This window comes from Pinus tabuliformis, chromosome 5_2 (genome assembly GCF_031772625.1).
Source record: "Pinus tabuliformis cultivar Carrire ecotype Pingquan chromosome 5_2, CPIR1, whole genome shotgun sequence".
In the NCBI taxonomy this organism is placed as follows: Eukaryota; Viridiplantae; Streptophyta; class Pinopsida; order Pinales; family Pinaceae; genus Pinus; species Pinus tabuliformis.
Genome location: NC_142306.1, coordinates 859,551,458 through 859,573,169, shown reverse-complemented (window position 1 = coordinate 859,573,169; position 21,712 = coordinate 859,551,458). Strand labels below are relative to the sequence as shown.

Here is a 21,712-nt window from a genome sequence, read left to right as displayed (position 1 = left end):
ATGTTTTGCAATGCAACATTCTCATCAATCTCCCAATGGCTGAATATATTATTATAATAATAATATAATATACTTATTATTATCATAATTAGTATATCATTATTATAATAATATAATTATTATATTATTATGAGTTAATATTATTATTATAATATTAATATAATAATCATATAATAATACATGTTAGATATATAAGAATATATGATTGTTATTATTTATATAGTTATTAATAATTATAAATAATTGGTGTTTAAAAAAAATACATATAATAATTAATAATCTACTAGATACAAGCTTATCCGTTTATATCAATAAATTTATATTAACCACATTAGAAAATGTGGAAAATATGGTTATATATATATATATATATATATCAACTACATAGTTGTGCTAATTTATTTGCAGGCGAGTTTCTTCGAAGCCTAAAATGTGTCAGGGTCTTTTGACGTACTCGAAGAACATCTAACTCTGTATGTTATTATTTATAATTTTAACGTGTTAGAGACGGAATGCGAGCTCTTCGAAGCGCCGAATGTGTCAGGGCGTGTTAGAGACGGTCATGTTTGAACACGAATTTCAGAATTACGATTTTCAACGTCTCAGTAGCCCCGAAAGCTTGTCGAAACATCGCAGCAGACGATTTTGTTTTTTTAACGTGGAATCTCGCGATAAATTTTGTCGTCTGTTATTTTTCTATATGTTGAATCTCGGGATAAATTTTTGACAAAATTAAGAACGTAAGTTGTCGAAAAAAATATATTGACTTTGGGACATTCTGCATATTAAATCACTGAAAGCCGAGCTTCTTAGAATTTCTGCATGCTATAAACTCAACCTTCGAAATTCCTACCTAATTTTAGTCAAAATTAACGCAAAACAAGATGCATAACATCCAACGCGCAATCTGACGCTGCGCAGAGTGAGGAAGGAGTTAGGAAATATTGCTCGCCAACGAAGAATAGCCTGTTGCATAAAACGTCATCCATTATTGTGCTTTCTCTCTCACATAGTTATTGTTCTTGTTCTGTAAAGTAAGTGAGGGGAAGCATGAGTATGGGCACTGGTGCGGAGATGGAAGTACGGCTGCTGCTGCGCATTGTGTTGCAGTGTTTGTTGGCGTCTTGCACTCTTTCTGCCCGCTTACAACGGAAATCCACTCTCTACCACTACGATGACATGACAATCGGACAACCCTCCAAATCTTCCGTTGAAACCCCTTCCTTCTACGATTACATACCAGCTGGACAGACCCCCTTCCCCTCCGTCGTCGTTTTAAAAACTACCAAACGCCTTCTTTTCTCCGCCTCCTCTTGCTCCTGCTCATCCACCGACTCCGGCTCCTCCTCCTTCCACGCCTCCGGGCCTGCCTCCTCCTCCTGTTGCTCCTCCAAACCTACCCTTTCACCAACCGTACAACCTTCCTCCCCGTCCCCCCTCGTCGCTCCCTCTGCCCCTCCTCCTGCCGCTAACCCTCCCCTTCCCCCTCCCGCTCCCCCTCCCTCCAACCGTCCCCCTCCTCCTCCCTCCAACCATCCCCCTCCCCCTCCTCCTCCCTCCAACCATCCCCATCCGCCTCCCTCTACCCCTCCTCCTCCTTCCAAACCTCCCCCTCCTCCTCTCGCCAATTCGACAATCGTACAGCCTTCCACCCCATCCCCCCACCTACCTCTCAGTCCCCTTCCCTCTCCCTCCACCTCCTCGTTCCCCTCTCTCTCGCCATCCCTTTCCCTCTCCCCTCTCCCTGAATCTGAAAACATCTACGTTTCGCGTGGCAGGCTGAAAATATTGGGCAAAATAGGAATTGCAATAGCCGTCACTATGGTGTCGCTGGTCATTTTTATAGCTGTGTTGAAGGCCTTCAAGAAAGCCCCCTCCGACGATAATGGCAAGGTTTCTGACATACTCACGCACACAGCGGGGCAACTCGCCAGCCCTAGTGGCAACTCTTTGGAGGTAGACATAGACATAATGGATATAAGCACGCACACAGTGGAGGTGGGCATAGGCATACGCACATACACAATGGAAGAACTGGCCAATGCCACTGACAATTTTACTACTGAAGTTGGAAAGGGCGGCTCTGCATCTGTGTATCGAGCTAACTTACCAGGCAATCGACTGGGCGCCGTCAAGAGAGTAACGGATTTAGATCCCGACTTATTCAAACAAGAATTATCTGTGCTGCTCAGACTGCCACGTCATCCTCATCTTGTGGATCTCATCGGATTGTGCCTACAACCAGGTGCGCCATGATTCTTTTGGAATGTCTGAACATTTAATATTATTTATTATTTATTTTACGAAAAGCGTAGAAATTTACAAATTTTGGTTTTTCCATAGATCCATATTTTTCATTCATGTGATGTATCGAAAGTAGTCTAAAATTTATTAAGGCAAGCTCAATGTATACATTGAGATCCATCGTAATTTCGTTCGTAAGAGCGAGTATTTCTGTATTTCTGAAAGTGCCCTTTTTGCTTCATATACCAGTTGTCCAGGAGCTTGTGACCAACGTTTACAAGTTATTTAAACCATAGCTAAATGTTTAATCATAATATTTTTATTAAAAAATAAAAAATAAAAAGGCAATTTCGTTTGGTTTAAATGGTTAATTTTAAAGATAAAAAATATTTTAATTTATTGTTTTTAATTATTTTAAAGATTTTTTATTATAATTATCATAATTTCTGAATTTAAGATGCTGTGATTTATATTTTGATAATAATATTAAGAATAATTATAATAATAAAATTGATTAATTATTTAATTTATTTAATATGACTTAATTGTAATTTTGAATTTTGATCTTGATTTATTTATCATTTATTTGGGGTAATTTTTCCTATTTCTTTAATTAAATTTGACCCAAATTATTATTTTTTGAAATTTTTACTTGAATATTCAGATCTATTTCTATTTTTAATATTATATTTATTTGATTCAAATTAGCAGTTTCAATTTAGTCATTAACATGGACAACATCTTTATTTCTGATGCCTAGACCTAATTCTTCATTTTGTCCTAGCCATCCTACAATGTTATTTTTAAGGAAAAATGTCTCAAAATCAAATTATCACAATTTTAGCTTTATAATTCACATATATGTTTATATAATTTAGTTTTATTTTATATAATGTGTTTTATTGTTACCGTCACGATTTAATTTTATATGGAACAATCTTTATAACCGTTAAAATTTAATATCTATTTTCGTCTTTTTATTAAACTTTTATAATTTAATATTTATTTTAGTTTTTTATTAAAGTGTTTATAATTTAATATTTATTTTAGTTTTTTATTAAACTTTTTATAATTTAAAATGGTTTAAAATTTTGCAATAAATTTTAAATTTTAAAATTATAAAAAAAAACTCACTTTTCTATCCCATACATAATTAAAAAGAAAGAGAAAGTATATATAATTAAACATATAATTAAAAAGAAAGTATATATAATTAAATCGAGAATATAATTATTACAAGATTAATTCATTTTATTAAAATATTATAAAAATGGAAAAACAAATTAAAAACACACATTTCGCCTTGTCATGTTACTTTGCCTATCAACATATGTATAATAATTATGGTGTTGTTATGCCAGATTAATTTATTTAATTAAAATATATAAACACATTTCTAGCCTTGCCATATTACTTTGCTTACAAATATATATATAATAATTATGATATTACTATTTAGAAGTTCTTGTGGTTGGATTTGTTAGAATGTCTTATTTTTTGCAATGTTTTATGTCAGATCAAAATTAGGGTGTTGTATATGGAGTGCCCAAATGCTCCATTTTACAAGCTGACATTTTTTTAATGACTTAAACTTGATCAATATACCTAAAAACTAGTTTCATAATCAAAATTTTCAACATTAAAATAAAAATATAACTCTTTTTAGATTTAAAGGATAAAGTGGAAAATGAATACCTTTATTTATGGGGTAGGGTGTAACCGAAATTACCCCAACTTTAACCAAAAAAATTATACTAAAAATTACATTCAAGTAAAAACTTACTATAATGTAAATAATATCCCAACATTAAAAGCTTTACTCATTAAACTTTAAATTTTACTCACTAAACCTTCAAAAATTCTGAACTATTTTAAAGAATAAAACTCACTCATAACCCAACATTCAAAACTTTACTGGAACTTTCCCTGAAAACTTTGCTTATTAAGCTTCATCCAAGTCAACCCATTTGAATCCAGTTTAAAATAAAATAACCTAGATCATTAGATTTTGAAAAAAACTAATAGAAAGGGAAAAAAATGAAACTTTATAAAAAAACTGCCTTTATAAAAAGTAGGACAATTAGAGTGGCCCATATAATCATATAATGCTGACTACCGAAATCCATAAATGTTGCTTAATTAGCGTTTAATCTACCCAATGGCGAAGAGAGGGTGTGAAATATGTTTTCATGTTTTTGAAAGGGAACAAACACATGCATTCCCAATGCAACGGAAACGATAAAGGCTGTAAACTACCTTTCTTTGAACTGTAAATATCAGTTAAAAAACCAGTACATCAGAGTGAAATTAGGATTTTTAATCATTCTCAATAGCAAAACTATCATGGTTGATTTGGAAAATTTCACCATGGAACTTTTGAATTTCTGAAAGTTAAAACGCTTTCATGACATAGAAATTGCAGTTTGTATATCTTTTATTGTTCTTTGGGTTTTTCTATGTTATTCTCAACCTTGTCGTGATCATCTATTAAAAGAAATTAATCAACCATTGGTGTTTTTGAAAGCTTTGATTCCTAGAAAACATTAGTCAATTTCCTAAGTTTTGAACTGTAATAAATCAATTATTTCTGCTTCAATCTGCAGACAGCTTTGAACTCGTAACTTCTACATATTTTGTGGGTATAAATCCATTGGCATGTATCTTTGTTTTAACAATTCTGTGTGGGACGCATATGCAGGTGAGCGAATTCTTGTGTTTGAGTTCATTTCCAGCGGTAATTTGCATGATCGACTTCACAAGAACCAGGGTCTTACAAGTCCACTGCCTTGGGCCGCTCGTATGGACATAGCGTTTCAAGTTGCTGTGGCTTTGCAATACCTTCATGAAGAAGCAAAGCCTCCTGTCTTGCACCGTGATATCAAGTCTGCAAATGTTTTGCTGGTGGATGATAACTGTGCTAAAATGGCTGATTTTGGACTATCAAAGTTGGGCCCAAAAGACAACCAGTTTACATTCACTGCTGTTAGAGGGACTTGTGGTTACATGGATCCGGAATACATGAAAACACGAAGATATTCGGCCAAAAGTGATGTGTATAGCTTTGGTGTGCTTCTGCTGGAACTTATGACAGGTTTAAAAGCAGTACATGAAGACACACCTCTGGCAGAATGGACTCAGCCATATCGTAGCGAAGGCATATACACATTCATGACAATTGTTGATGGAAATATGAAAGATGATATTAACATGACGGAACTGCAGATTATGATCCAAATTGCTAATTTATGCTTACTGGGCATTGGTGAAGAGAGATCTTCGATGAGGGAGATCTTGAATATGATGAAGGAAAGTAGAAATATAAAAGCAAACGGAAAGTTTTCCGATAGCGATGAAGCTCCCTTTTTGGGAAATGGAAACTTATCGGATAGTGCTCGGTACTGATGTGAATTAAATTTAGGTGAAGCTTGAGACAGTACAGATGGAAAATTTACTTCATGGTGGTCGTGCTGCAGTGACTTGAACCAGAGATAAAACTTGAGATAAAGATGTAGCCAGCCTTTTTTTCAGCATGAAAAACACATTATATAAAAGCAGTACATAATCCGGGAATTATGAGCATCGATAGCCGTCATCTGCATTTTGATCATATACATTAAGCATGGCCACATATTCATCTATACTTATCATCAAAACTTTGTGCCACTCATGTGAATCCTATAAAAGTAATAATAATTAAAACTTTTACTAACTATGTCCTTTTTTCCTTTAGCATAATTTCTCGGAAATACCACTATTAATATATACTATTTACAAAAAGACACAGAATTTTATTTTAACTTATCTCTTTTGGATGTAGTATTTTTTTTTGCTCTGTATAGCTCACGTAAGTGTATTAGTTATCTCGGCAGTGCTAGACATCTAGCATCCATAGTATATGTTCCCCGTTTTTCTTCCGATGTGCATACTATCTGGTTCTTCTAATAGATCTACCCTGGACATGTGATCTTCGTTTTGGTTATATTCCCATTCAATACGCTGAATAGATAAATCTTGAAAAGTGGCCCAAAGGTTTTCAATGTGGGAGAGCCAACCATAAAGTGTCTTTTGTTGTATCTTGTTCCTTCCCAATACATGTTCAATAATGATCCGAGAATCCCCAAAAATATGCATGGGTGGGATGTCCAAAAAAGTAGAGAACCAAAGCAAGCCCCATAATGCCATGGCTTCTGCCTTCATGTTTGTGCCCCTACCAGCACCCCAGTGAACCCAATATTCTTTCTCTTCTGTAAGTTTGATCCAAAATCCACATCCACAAATCCCTCTTTGTGCCACCCCATCAAAAAATCCCGTTGGATATACAATGCTTGGACCAGATCTCCTACAAGTCTTTTCCTTGGGCGCTCTGCTTTGTACAAAATCACCACTGATCCATTTTGATATTCAGTCCATCACCAACGCTTCTTTTACCTTACAGTTATCAAATATAATTTGATTGTGCCACCGCCATATCTCCCAGAAAACAGCCAGTGGAATCAGCCTCCATGTGGTACTTTGTTCACTCCACCAATACAAATAGTGAAATATATTATCATATTGTATGAAAGGTGTACCAATTTGTACAACAAAGTATCACTATATTTGGACCGAAATAGGACATTTTGAGAAAAGATGGATATTATCCTCCCCCTCATTCCTACAAAGATAACAAATCCCCGGCCCCAGCTATTTTCTCTTTAGTAGGTTGTCCCATGTAAGATTTTTATTCTTCCAAACAAGCCAAAGAAACATAATGATCTTAGTGGCCAACTTAGTGCGCCAAAATTTATAGAACCAGTGTACCTTTGTGATGTGAAGCTCATGAGTGCAAAGGTTGTAGTATGTGTCCGCCACCTCAATTTCTCCTACCTTTTTCTTTCCGGCACATGTGATATGATCCCCACGCCCATCACAACAGATGTCGATGGATTTCATCATGATCCTGATTTGTTCCCATTCATAAAGATGAAGCTCCCTTTTGGGAAATGGAAACTTATCTAATAGTGCTCGGTACTAATGTGAATTAAATTTAGGTGAAGCTTGAGAAGGTACAAATGGAAAATTTACTTCATGGTGGTCGTGCTGCAGTGTCTTGAACAAGAGATAAAACTTGAGATAAAGATGTAGCCAGCGTTTTTTTCAGCATGAAAAAAACCAATGTTTTTATATTATATAAAAACAGTACATAATTCAGGAATTATGAGCATCGATAGTCGTCATCTATATTTTGATCATATACATTAAGCATGACCACATATTCATCTATACTTATGATCAAAACTTTGTGCCATTCATGTGAATCCTCTAAAAGTAATAATAGTTATAACTTTTACTAACTATGTCCTTTTTTCCTTAAGCATAATTTCTTGGAAATACTACTATTAATATATACTATTTACAAAAAGACACAGAATTTTAACTTATCTCTTTTGGATGCAGTATTTTTTTTGCTTTGTGTATAGCTCATGGAAGTGTATTAGTTATCCCGACAGTGGTAGACATCTAGCATCCATAGTATATGCTCCCATCTTTTTTTCGATGTGCATACCATCTAGTTCGTCTATAGACCCAGCTTGGACATGTGATCTGCATTTTGGTTATATTCCCATCCAATATGTTGAATAGATGAGTCTTGAAAAGTGGCCCAAAGGTTTTCAATCTGGCAGAGCCAACCATAGAGTGTGTTCTGTTGTATCTTGTTCCTTCCCAATACATATTCAATAATGATCCGAGAATCCCCAAAAATATGCATGGGTGGGATGTCCAAAATAGTAGAGAACTAAAACAAGCCCCGTAATGCCATGGCTTCTGCCTTCATGTTTGTGCCCCTACCAACACCCCAGTGAACCCAATATTCTTGCTCTTTTGTAAGTTTGATCCAAAATCCACATCCACAAATCCCTCTTTGTGCCACCCCATGAAATAATCCCTTTAGATATACAATACTTGGACCAGAGCTCCTACAAGTCTTTTCCTTGGGCACTCTGCTTTGTACAAAATCACCACTGATCCATTTTGATATTCAATCCATCACCAACGGTTCTTTTACCTTACAGTTATCAAATATAATTTGATTGTGTCGCCGCCATATCTCCCAGAAAACAGCTAGTGGAAGCAGCCTCCATGTGGTACTTTGTTCACTCCACCAATACAAACAGTCAAATATATTATCATATTGTATGAAAGGTGTACCAATTTGTACAACAAAATATCGCCATATTTGGACTGAAATAGGACATTTTAAGAAAAGATGGATATTATCCTCCCCCTCATTCCTACAAAGATAACAAATCCCCGGCCCCTGCCATTTTCTCTTTAGTAGGTTGTCCCATGTAAGATTTTTATTCTTCCAAACAAGCCAAAGAAACATAATGATCTTAGTGGGCAACTTAGTGCGCCAAAATTTATAGAACCAGCATACCTCTATGATGTGAAGCTCTTGAGTGCAAAGGTTGTAGTATGTGTCCGCCACCTCAACTTCTCCTACCTTTTTCTTGCCGGCCCATGTGATATGATCCCCACGCCCATCACGGCAGATGCCGATGGATTTCATCATGATCCTGATCTGTTCCCATTCAAGAGCATTCTAGCCTGACAAACCTAGTTCATTGGCCCTCTTCCATATAGGGACATGTCCAAGCCATTCTCGGATGACTTGGTTCCAATAGAAAATACCTCGTCTATTGAAACTTGTATTAAGTCCACATATATGCACGAGTCCCTGCTCATACCAAGAATCTGGTCCATGCCAATCATAACCCAGTGTCCAGTGCCAAATTGCCAACATAGATTTTGAAGGAAAAAAAATTTGATCTTATTCAGACTAAGCCATATGGCCGATCCCGTGGAAATGCCAATGGTCCCCTAATGCATCCAATATGCAAACTCTTTTTTCTTCAGATATTTATATCTAATAACTTTACCCCATGTGCCTTCCCTGAATATACCGTGCCACAATGACTTCAACAACAACGCCCAACCAAACCGCAGGTTCAATACACCCCATCCACCTAGATTTTTTGGTATAGTTTTGTTCTCTAATTTTACCAGGTGATATTTAAATTTGTGTGCCGCCCCTAGCCAAATATATTGAGCCATAATACAATGCAAAGATTTGATTATAGATTGGGGAAGGCAATATAAGTGTGCCCAATATACACCCAGTTGGGTGAGCACCGACTGTGTGAGAGTAATATGCCCTCCCAACGAGAGGCATCTGAATTCCCACCCCATAATTTTCTTGTAAAATCAATCAACAAGCCACACCCAATCATTGTTCTTGTATTGACAGGGCTTTATATGATAGCCTAGGTATTTCATGCCCACTGCTAGTGAGTTGGCACCCACCCCGAAGATTCTTTGAATATAGGCAATGTCATTCATATCACTAGAACCATATAAAATGGTAGATTTCAGTAGATTCATAATGAGACCCGTGGCTCTTCCAAATTTAGTGAAGATATGAAATAATGTGAGCCATTTAAATCTATCTATCATCCCCATAATCAGAACATCATCAACAAAGAGACTGTGAGATATTTTAATTTGTCTACCTATAGTAAGTGCATTTGATACACAGGTCATTATCCATTCAACACCTCTGGTCTGTATCCCGACCTTTTGAAGTACCATCCGTAGATAACCCCAATCAAGACAGTCATATGCCTTTTGTAAATCAACCTTCATTACAACAACATTTATTTTTTTAACATGGATCATATGTAAGCATTCCTGAGCAATAGCCACGACATCATGTATTTGTCTGTTTTGTAAGAAACCAAATTGTTTAGGAGATATGTACTTTGATAGTATGTGCTTAATCCTAGTTGCAATAGTCTTTGAGATAATCTTGTAAATAAGATTGCAGAGTGAGATAGGCCGATAATCAGAAAACGAGCGTGTGGATGCCTTCTTGGGGATGAGAGAAATATATGTAGAGTTTATGTGTGGATGTATAAATCCCCTCTTTCTAGATTCTTCCACCATGGCAAGTAGATCTTCCTGGAAAATGTTAAAGAAATGGGTAAACAGTTCTACCGTCCAACCATTTGGACTAAGGCTCTTGTCCCCCTTAAGAGATTTCAGCACCTGATGGATTTCTTCCCCTGAGACAGCCTTATATAATGCCGAATTGGCCTCCTCATCAAACATCGAAGGATATTCACTAACCCCCCACACTTGTTCCTCCCCGCATTCTAGACCCCTGCTACTATATTTTGATGTCACTTAATAATAAATAATAATAATAATAATAAATAATATAATATGATATTAAAATACGAGAAAATAAATAATAAACAATAAATAAAAAATAGTAATAGTAAATAAATAATAAATAATAATAAATAACAATACTAAAGCTATAAATAAATATAAATAAACAAAAACAAAAAAATAGTAAAAACAATAAAGCTATCAAAAAGTAAAAACAAAAGAAATAAAACAAGAAAGCAGTAAAGTTGCATGTTGACACATGGAGTGTTTGCATGTGGTTTCGCTTCGCTCTATCTAATAGATGGTGCGGAAGATGAGAGGCATTCCATCATTCCATGATTCCATCATCCATTTTCTTGGGAGAATAGTGTTGTGAGACAAAGGATCCCTGACAGTAGTACATTGATTGAGGGCTCGGGGGTGGTCAGTTTTAGCAAGATTTTGTGCAATTGAGCCTACGGTTGGGTGGAGAGTCGTCCCCAAGACTTTGTTGCAGTTAGCAGAATTCAACTAGCATTCAAATCATAAGTGAGAAACATCATCGCTACAGGTAAGTTCTTTCTATTCATATTTTCGAAATTTAATGTTAATTAGTTGATAAATTGCATGTTGATTATAAATCGTATGATTAATCTAATTAATTATATGTTTTTATTTCAGGGTTGTTACATATGGTATCGGAGCCTAACTCTTAGGGCCCATAGACATTTTTAATGTAGAAAACTTCGATCTAAATGATTACGTTGTGGCTATCTCTATTTTGTGATGTATTTTTTTCCAATTTCTTATTTGTTCTAGGACATAATACATGCGGCATTCCTCTTAAAAAAAACCTACAACCATGAATTAATCCCGCTCTCATCTAACTGGGCATGTCAACTACTCACATGTTTTCCATATTTCGTTCATTGATTTTGAATTAAAATTTGTAAGCAAGAGCAACAATGTGAGGAGCTCAAGTAAGGCTTATCACAAGAGCCACTCAAGTAAGAAGCTCAATGCCCCATTGTTGAATCAAAATAAAAAGAAAGTTGTTAGGAACCCATTTCCTTTAAATTTGATCATTCGACCATGGGACTTGCGTTAAGAATTTTGCAGAGGTTCAAAGTTTGGTACTGTACAATATATGATTCTCAAAGCATTTTGTGTATTTTATCATTGGCGTTGAAACTCTGCGGCATTAATGGTGACATATCTGTATATTACAATTATGCTGAACCTCAGCCAGATGTAGGCAGTGGTATTTCAAGATTTTCTCAGCCAAGGCCAATTCTATCCCTCCTCTCCAAATATTAATCGGGTGCTTTTGTTTAACATGTGCTTGTTAATGATGTGTTTCCTGCGACATCTAGTTAAAACCCTAGTACGTGTTAAAAGATAAAATAGAATTGTTAAATGAACAACCATGGCAAAAGGTTATGGAAATTTTGGTTGCCATTACTATTTTCTGAAACAAGTTCTTTGACATTTTTGGGTAACAGTGACATTCCCCTTTTAAAATTTTGTTGAGTTTTTTTTGGGTAACAGTGACATTCCCCTTTTAAAATTTTGTTGATTTTCCCAACTCTATTGGTGATGGTTTTCGAAGGGGCTCCTGGGAGTTGGACTGCTGATTTTTGAGAAATAACTAATTGAATCAGAGCTGTGTCAATTAACTTCGCCCAATATGGATAATTGAATTACAATCCTTTGAGATTATTTACAGTTTGAAAAAAAATAAAAAATTACAATCACATCCTAATGATTCTATCCTAATCATGCGTTTTAGCTAAAAGAACAAAAGTCTCTTTCTCAAGCATTCTTCTGTTCCCTCAGAACACAATATCACGCAGCAATTCCAGTGTTTTCACATTTGGTGTCTCTGGTAATATAGAACAAGAATGTCACATCGGTGAAATTTCTTTTGTAAACTTTGGTGGGGACCATATTTGTTAGCGTAGGTGCATCAAAACTTGCGATTCGTGTATCATCTCAGCAATCCTTTATGCCATCTACGCAAGGTTGACCCCACAAATAGATTGCATATGCAGACGAGAGTACTGATAAGAAATCCAGAAGACAGAAGTTTGGACAAACACACGGGAGCTCACAGGTGCAGATCACCAAGAGCTCCCACCAGCAAATGCATTCGCTTCCCTTATTCATTAATCATCAGGAATTAAATAGATACATAGGCAAAAACAGATTCCTAATTAATAGGAGCAAATCATAACTACGTAACCTATTCTCCATTAATTTCTAACATCCCCCTTAATGGAGAAAATGATTTTTAAACACACCTAAAATGTCCCTAAACAAATCAAACTTCAGTCTTCCTAGTGGCTTAGTGAATTGTGGTTCCTGTGTCCTTGGACACCGAAGGAGATTGAGATAGCGAATCGAAGGATTCATGCATAGGCGATTGTTCTCCTCTTATTTCTTCAATCATCTTCACAACATGACTCATCTTCGAGCGTTTCTCAGGGGGCACTTTCTATCTCTGGATCACCAGAATGGTTACGAGCCCAATCCCTGACATGACCAACAAAAATTTGTATGACAAATGAGCCTGCTTGAGCTGCAGCTGCTGCTTGAGGAAAACTGTAGACAAATGTTACATGAGTTTGGATGCCTTCGGCTTCCAGCAGTCTTGATGCTTCAATTCCTTGCCAAGTTGCAGGAATTTTGAATAGTAGACGCTCCTGAGGTACCTCCACCTCCTCGTACAATTTCAAAAGTTCATGGACCTTTTTTATGGTTCCATGAGTGTCATAGGCTAAGCGAGCATCTACTTCTGTAGATACTCGCCCCGGTACAACTTTTGCCAATTCAGCTCCAACATTCACCATAGCCTTGTTAAAGATACACGACAACCGATCACTGCCTTCTTTACTGGCATAGCCTTCACTATCAACCATTGCATTTTCTATCACGCTCCCAAATCTGGTCTCGGGAAGGCTGCAGATGCCAAGGAGGAGGGAGGAGCTGACAGTAGCTGCTGTTGGTGGAAACCTTTCAAAGTCATCGAAAATCATAGTGTCCGGCACAATCTCACTCAACTCCTTGATCACCTCCAGCTCTGTGTTCTGATGGGCTGTGTTCAGTGATGATGACGAAGAGAAGGAAGAGGAGGCGCCACATAACAAATTTGCTTTTCGCACCCCTCTTGAATTCTGGAACTGGAAATGATGAAGCCTCGTAGGCATGGAAATGGACATCTGCATTCTAATCGCCATGGATTTGCGCGTACCCACTTGGACCAAACTTTCCACCTCTGTCTGGTTCAGATTGACTTCTATCATAGATGTATTAGAGTTTGCATAACTATCTATACCTGCAGAAGATTCACGAGCAATGCCTCCTCCTTCAGGATGTTCTGGATTGTGAATAATACTGCCATCCTGATTTATCCGTGGTGTAGTTAAAATAACACCACTCCCTTTGTCCAGTTGCCAGAAATCCATGGTACTTTTGAAATCCACAGGACCAATCATCTCAGCTACACCACAGAACTGGCCGCTTGCATTAACAGAGAAAAACAAGAATACTGGACAGCTTCCTGTATTTCCTACTGCTCTATGCTGTGCATCATGATATGCCCCATCTAATCTCTTATTACCATTGGGAGTGCTTGACCATACTCTGTATTTAATACTCTTGTGGACATCATCCTCACTATAAGATTTTATCACAAAAAAACTGGCATGATCATAACTGGTAGGAAAATCAGCACGATTATACTCATCTATCACACTAGCAGGATAATAACCTTCGTTATTTCCTATCACTTGCTCTGTTCCAGTATTTGCGACTCCAATTGGAGATATCCACTGGTTCTTTATTCTGTTAATCCGAGGACCCCAGTTCTGTTCACTTGATACATCTGAACTGCTATTACCATTAATTGGGGACCTGCTGACTTGCATACTTTGCTTCAGTTTCTCAATGCCTATGTATCCACGCCCAGTGAAGTTGAAATCTGTAGAATTGGTAACTAGTGGTACAGGCACCTTCATTCTCGTTGTCCAGTCAAGCGGAGTTCTCCCAGGACCACGATGCCACTGATTTTCAGCAGACTTATTTGACGCCATCAAGGCTTGCTGAGGCGTACTTTTCACATCCAACTTGTAGAGTCCTCCTATGTGAATACCTGTAGCAATGGGCTTCATCTAATCCAACAAATCTTTAATAATGCAATAAGATTTAAAAAATTCTACCTTGAAGTCCTGATCTGTAATCTTGGACACAGAAATCAGGTTCTTCTTAATGCCAGGAACATACCACACATCAGATATATTTATGATCTTACCATCAGGCAGAGTAACAAGGACATCTCCATGTCCCTTGATCTCGTACCCACTATTATCTCCAAGATAGACTTTTACTCCAGTGTTGGATTCTTTAAAATTTCTGAACCATTTCTTTTTACCTAACATATGCGAGGAGGCTCCAGAATCCACGATCCAAATATCTGATTCATCCTCCTCAGTAGCAATGTCACCCTCGGCCATAAATAGTCTAACATCCAGATTCTGATCTGGGGCTGTATCTGCATCTGCATCTGCCAAATGACCTGCATGCCTTTTCTGATTGTACCTCTCTTGATTTGCCTTCTTCTTGCGACAAAATTTAGCAATATGGCCTATCTTACCGCAATAAAAACATTCAGGAGTAGAGTCATTTCTATACGAGGTCATACCTTGTGGTGTCATTTCTGATGTGTTGCCCCTCCTCTGATCAGCCATCGCTCTCCCTTTTGGCTTGAACTTTGTTACCACAGAGTCCAGATCACCAACAAGATCCACAGGCTAGACAAGAAGAGTGCTCAAATGAACGACTCTCACCACACCAAAATCCAGGTGAACTGGAAGCAAACGAAGAAAAATCAGCCAACTGCCCGAACCGGGCCACAGAAACCTGATCTTCGACAAGACCGATTAAAACCCATGTACAGAAAAGGAGATCCAGGAGCAATCACATGTGCCTCTACACAGAAAGCTCAAAGCATAATGTGATCCACTCATATGCGAAGAAAAACAAAAATCCAAAAGCGATCACATGTGTCTCTACACAAAGAATGCGATATTGCATATAGAAAGCAGAATGCGATATCAAAGATACGGTAGATTTACAGAGACCTGGCCATGTGGCAAGCTATTTAAAATCACAACTAATTCCCAAATTAGACACCGATTTCGATGTACAGAGGCCTGCTCATGTTGCGTGTTAATTGAGACTTGCAACTAATTTCTAAATTCGGGATCGATTACCGGTCGCTGACGAATGAAAACATCGCTATACTTTCCCTCCCATTAACTTTATGCCATCCTGCGCCAATCCGAACACCGAGTTCCGCAAGGCATGTGCGTGCATGTCTCGAATTCCTTATCCATACATCAACAAATTACCACGCAGCGGTGTCTTCCTCGGCAGTTCCGGCTTCCTGCGGCCTCCTCAACAGTCCCGACCGCCTCTCTTTGCATGGAGCAGCGATCCACTAACGATCCAAAAACATAACAATAGATCTCCAAAACGCAGATCAATCAACGTTGTTCCTTCACCTTTCAAAGTGGGCGTGATTCAACAATGATTCGCTCACCCCGTTCTTGAACAGAAAACGCGTAAGCCCAGAAGTGAATCGGCGCGACTCCTTCAAACGCGTGGTCTCTCTCCACTCAGGGTTACAGGCATTCTTTAGCCGTGTAGCTCTGATACCATGATAAGAAATCCAGAAGACAGAAGTTTGGACAAACACACGGGAGCTCACAGGTGCAGATCACCAGGAGCTCCCACCAGCAAATGCATTCGCTTCCCTTATTCATTAATCATCAGGAATTAAATAGATACATAGGCAAAAACAGATTCCTAATTAATAGGAGCAAATCATAACTACGTAACCTATTCTCCATTAATTTCTAACAAGTACAAGATAGCGGTAGCATTTTTCTTGATTCTTTGGGTTGTTTGATGCACTCATATATTGGGATCGAATCTTTTCATGGGGGTTCTTTCATGCAGTTTGTCTCCTTGTTAGAAAAATTCTGATTGATAATGTGCGGAGTAACTATTTGTGGGCAACGTCTCTACATTTACCTGCATCATATTGCCAAACAGCTGTGCAACTTCGGGCATGAGCAGATGAGTTATTTATCTTGGCGTTCCATGTTTTTTTCTGTGCATAATTCTTCTTACAAATTCTTATTTTCCTGGCGGGAAATCAATTTTAGAAACGTATAGCTGCCCTTACTAAATCACGCACAAGTTTTAGAACACGCTCAGGACATTGTTTGAGTAGAACTGAGGAATAACTCCATTTCTGAGTAACTGCAACGAAGAAGAATTTTCTTTTTGAATACAGCCACGAAATATTTTAATGCCTCTGTCACATCCTTTCAATAGTACAACGAATGTGTTGGTCCATTTACTTTTTTTGTGTTAATACCCATCACATCTTTCCAATAGCGCAACGAAATGTGTGAGTCCATTTACTTTTTAGAGTCCTAATTGTGTAATTTGACTTTTTTTATATTATATATGATCTTATAAATTAAAAACCATCATTTTCTAATAATTCATACCCATTTGGCATTTAAACTCTCATCCATTATGATGAGTGATCTATTAACTTGGGTTCTTCTGTGAAAATTTTCCAAAAAAAGTATTCAGTTTTTTTGCCCTTTTAGTAAAGATGATCCCCTTGATTTTGACAAATTGCCCTGCTTATATATTGCCACTTGTTTTTGCAAGTGCTCTGCTTATCTATTTCATCCCCTTTATTTTGACAAATTGCACTGTTTATATATTGCCACTTTTGTTTTTGCTATTGCATTGTTGTTCTTCTAAGTAATCTTCCATAGGGAGAGATTCTTGTAAATTCTTCCAAGTAAATCTTCCAAGAAATATTCCAAGTAATAATGTTGTTGATTATTGTAACAACATTAACAGCAACAAGTCGAATTAACCTATTAGAATGTCAGATAAATGATTGACATCTGATTTCTAAACAAAGACTTGTATGGATATAATGGGTGTTTATAAGTCGTACACTATGATTTCAGTTTCGTCTAATTCACTGTTATGATTTTGAGTATAATGTTACATGAGGTTTCATGATATAATGGTAGGAGGATAATGATGCACATGTGGTTCTTATAGTGATGATGTATATTTATGATGATGATGATATGCATAGGCATTATGATGTTATGTCGAGGTATATTGACATATTCATTTACTACATGATGATAGGTATTTAATGTTGAATACTCATGATGGATATGATATGCATAATGTGGCATAGGAATTATGATGCTATAATATGAGGTTTATTGACATGTGGTTCATTTATTATGTGAAATCATGATATGTCTTTGATGCAAATATGTTGATGTTATAACTTATGATGGTATTTCATAAGGTGAAGCATGTCATAGTTGCGTACAAATTTATGACATGCATGAGCATGCAATTCGTTATTATTCATAACGTTGCAATTAACAACGATGAATGTTCTCATGATGACATTCAAGACTTGGCATGTGGATTATTTTCTATGATACTATGATGGAATAGCTAATGCATTGGTTACATGTTGAGAGGTGGTGATTAACAGGAAATCACAAATGGGCCGAGAGGGCTGGTTTATTTGATGATCTCGTAGGAGCCCATACCTGTGAGGGAGAATATGTAACACCATATGGACTAGGGACAAACTCAATCAACACTACATACACCAGTGGTTCCTTTGTCTTGTGTAGCTCTTGAAGGGCTATGGGCCATCTTGAGGAGGCCAAGTGCCTGATGTTCTAGGCTAGGTGCCAGTTATTAGATTGGGATGCTGAAGTCTAGTGGGGGTGTAAGGACTTTGATGCTTGGGGCTGTGCGCCTTAGTAGTTGTGGAGGGAGTGAGCTAGCCTTGCGAGATGCCCGGAGTCATTGAGTATCGTACTGGATGCCTGCCTTGGGGCAGATGAGGTCTGAGTCAGGCGCGAACCTTAGTGCCAACCTTGGACTAAGATACAGACCAGGGAGGCTTATGCCTAGTTCCGAAAGTGGGAAAAATGATAGAGATTCCTTAGGATTTCCCGGGTGTTGTGAAACTTTCAGTGCCTGTTGATTATACTAGTTTAGCAGAGGGTGTTGGCGAACTTGAAGTAATAAATAACAAAAAAAAATGCTAAATAATTCAACTTAACTTCAGGACAAAGTTCCTTAAAGTGGGGGAGTATGTAATGTCCCTTAATAATAAATAATAAATAATATAATATAATATTAAAATACAAGATAATAAATAATAAATAATAATAGTAAAAAAATAATAAATAATAAATAACAATACTGAAGCTCTAAATAAATATAAATAAAAATAAACAAAAAAAATAGTAAAAATCAATAAAGCTATCAAAAAAAATAAAATAAAAAAGAAATAAAACAAGAAAGCAGTAAAAATCAGTAAAGTTATCAAAAGTAAAAACAAAAGAAATAAAACAAGAAAGCAGTAAAGTTGCATGTTGACACATGGAGTGTGTGCATGTGGTTTCCCTTCCAATGTTTGCTCTATTTAATAGATGGTGAGGAATATGAGAGGCATTCCATCATTCCATGATTCCATCATCCATTCTCTTGGGAGAATAGTGTTGTGAGACAAAGGATCCCTGACAGTAGTACGTTGATTGAGGGCTCGGGGGTGGCCAGTTGTAGCAAGATTTTGTGCAATTGAGCCTACAGTTGGGTGGAGAGTCATCCCCAAGACTTTGTTGCAGTTAGCAGAATTCAACTAGCATTCAACCCTGAAATCATAAGTGAGAAACATCATCGCCACAGGTAAGTTGTCTCTACTCATATTTTTGAAATTTAATGTTAATTAGTTGATAAATTGCATGTTGATTATAAATTGCATGATTAATCTAATTAATTACATGTTTTTATTTCAGGGTTGTTACATATATGCCTGTTCGAAATGTTCTATCGCCAATCTTGTAATCTCCTGTTGCGACTGCACGCGATTTCCATCAGCATTAGAGATCTCCCATATGGAATTAACCTTCCTTTTGTGGTTTGCATAACGGTGGAAAATTTTTGTGTTCCTATCACCCTCACGAATCCATATGGCCCTGCTCTTTAGGCACCAAGTCAATTCCCTTTGGTGGAGGATTTGCTTCTTTTTGAGCTCTAATGCATGTATTTTATCCCAAACCTCGACCGATGGGGAATGAGTGATCATGAGCGGTAGGAGTGACTCCAGAACCACGTCAATGTCTTTTAGATCCTTTTTCTATTGTGCCTTCTTCCTTCGTTCCCATGACTTCACCACAGCCTTTAAGGCTCGAAGTTTCTCCTAAATATATATCATGGGGGAAATATTTCTAACTTGGCCTCGAGACGAGTTATCTCTTACCAGAACTTCAAATTCTGGGTCTTCCAGCCAGACCCAGTTGAAATTAAAAGGCATCCCATATCTTAGATCCCCACAACGCTAGTTAAGAATAATGGGGCGATGATAATATGTATAGTTGTTTACAATATTCGATTGTACATACCCGAGCTTCTACACGATTTGTTCGTGTAATAGGAATTGATCCAACCTTTTGGCTACATATTCTTCGCCAACCCTGCCATTATCCTAGGTAGGCACAATTTTTGGTGGGCATATGTCAATCAAGTTATGATCATTGATAATTTCTTTGATCATGTTTGCCATATTATCTATTCTTCTAGATCTACCCCAAACCTCATCTAATCCAATAGTGCAATTCAAGTATCCCACCATAATCAGAGTAATCACACCCAACATCCCAGAAAAACACAAGTTACGCCAAAATGTGTCATGTTCCCAGTACGGGGCGTATATATTCAAAATGTGAATTCTCCCCGGTAAACCTCTAATATGTCCCACTAGAAGAATACCCGCAAAACATGAGTAGGCCTTCATCTTGACCCATCTAGGATCCCATAGAGCTGCCAAACCCCCCAATAGTCCTACAATGTCAGTAGCCACCATATGCCAGTCAAGGAGCATCCTCCTGAAATAGTTTATCGCCTACCATGTCAGGTGCATAGTTTCCTGAATGAGAATAATGTATGGACGTGTAGAAAGAAAAAGTTCCTTGAGGGCGAGAAATTTATGTGATGCCCCCAAACCCCGAATATTCATGGAAAGGATGAAGTTCATGATGGACCAGATTCAGGCAGAGTTGCTCTAAGGGCCTGAGGTGATATGGGAGATGCAATAGGAATGTCGATCAGAGTATGAGGATCAGAAGGATTAATATTAGTGTGTCAGGTACGTCCGTGGAAATGCCGACTACCCCTGTTTTTCTTCCTTCTGACAGTGATATTTCTGGCCGAGGAGGGACTAATGTGTGGGGATGTAGAACTCAGAGGCTTGTGGATTGTGAGCGAATGGAGGTCAAGGGTCTTCTTCTGTAATAGGAAATCTAAGTCACTCTCTACCGAATTTGTTGATGAAGTCACTAGAGACATGGGTGAAATAGGTCGAGTATGAGTCATTTTAGGGGGGTGAGTGGTGGGAGAGGGGATGTAAGTCGGAATATACGTAATGTGAGAGGTGGAGGGAACGTCATAAGACGTCATATGGGATGGTACAGAATCCAAAGGGGGAGGAGCAGGAGTTGTAAGTAGGGGAATATTTTCTATCGGGGATGAGTCATCGATGGTGGGAGAGCCAGATTGTTCAGATCTCCAAGGAGATGATGGTACATATATAAGGGCCAACTAAACATTAGTCTTAGGGAGTGAAATAATAGAATGTAAAAGTGTAGAGTGTGTCGGATTACCTGATGAAATATGTGCACCACCTGGACGAACAGTCTTCCCATGTCCAGTCATGTAATATTCTGGGTGTCCACCATCCATATCTTTTCTGCCTGAGTTAAAACATCCACGAGGAAATCTACGACCACCCTTCCCGCGTGGATAATGTGACATAAGGTGGCCAGTATGATGGCATATGGGGCAGCGAAATGGAACACCCCAGAAGTCCAGTCTCTGCACCAAGTGGGTGTCCTCCCATTGCAACTCGATATGATCCGGGAACTTGCCACAGTAGTCTTTCTCTATCAAAATCCATGCAATTCTTTTGTCTTGGGCACCCAAGCACTGTGGGTCAACAAATACAAACTTTCCTATCGCATTCCCAATATCCATAAAAACTTGCCTGGTCCAGAATTTAATTGGCAGGCCTAGCAACTTAACCCATATAAGTTTGTTCTTCGGCGTCTCCTTCAGAGGATTAAATCCAATATACCAGGAGTGAAAT

At 37.6% G+C, this 21,712-nt stretch overlaps 1 protein-coding gene across 1 annotated transcript; it reads left to right on the top strand.

Moving 5' to 3' along the window:
* The first annotated feature begins 1,744 nt into the window (after nucleotides 1-1,744).
* On the top strand, nucleotides 1,745-5,779 carry LOC149162021 (salt tolerance receptor-like cytoplasmic kinase 1). The gene is made up of 2 exons (XM_089435617.1): nucleotides 1,745-2,245; nucleotides 4,943-5,779. Exons 1-2 carry the CDS (start codon nucleotides 1,822-1,824, stop codon nucleotides 5,644-5,646), a joined length of 1,128 nt encoding a protein of 375 aa, XP_089291743.1. The 5' UTR covers nucleotides 1,745-1,821; the 3' UTR covers nucleotides 5,647-5,779.
* Nucleotides 5,780-21,712: the final 15,933 nt, after the last annotated feature.

Excerpts from the sequence above, each read along its gene's own strand:
- LOC149162021 (XM_089435617.1), top strand. The coding sequence starts at position 1,822 with ATGGTGTCGCTGGTCATTTTTATAGCTGTGTTGAAGGCCTTCAAGAAA. Across the intron at positions 2,246-4,942 it reads CGGATTGTGCCTACAACCAG|GTGAGCGAATTCTTGTGTTT; the intron begins GTGCGCCATGAT and ends ACGCATATGCAG.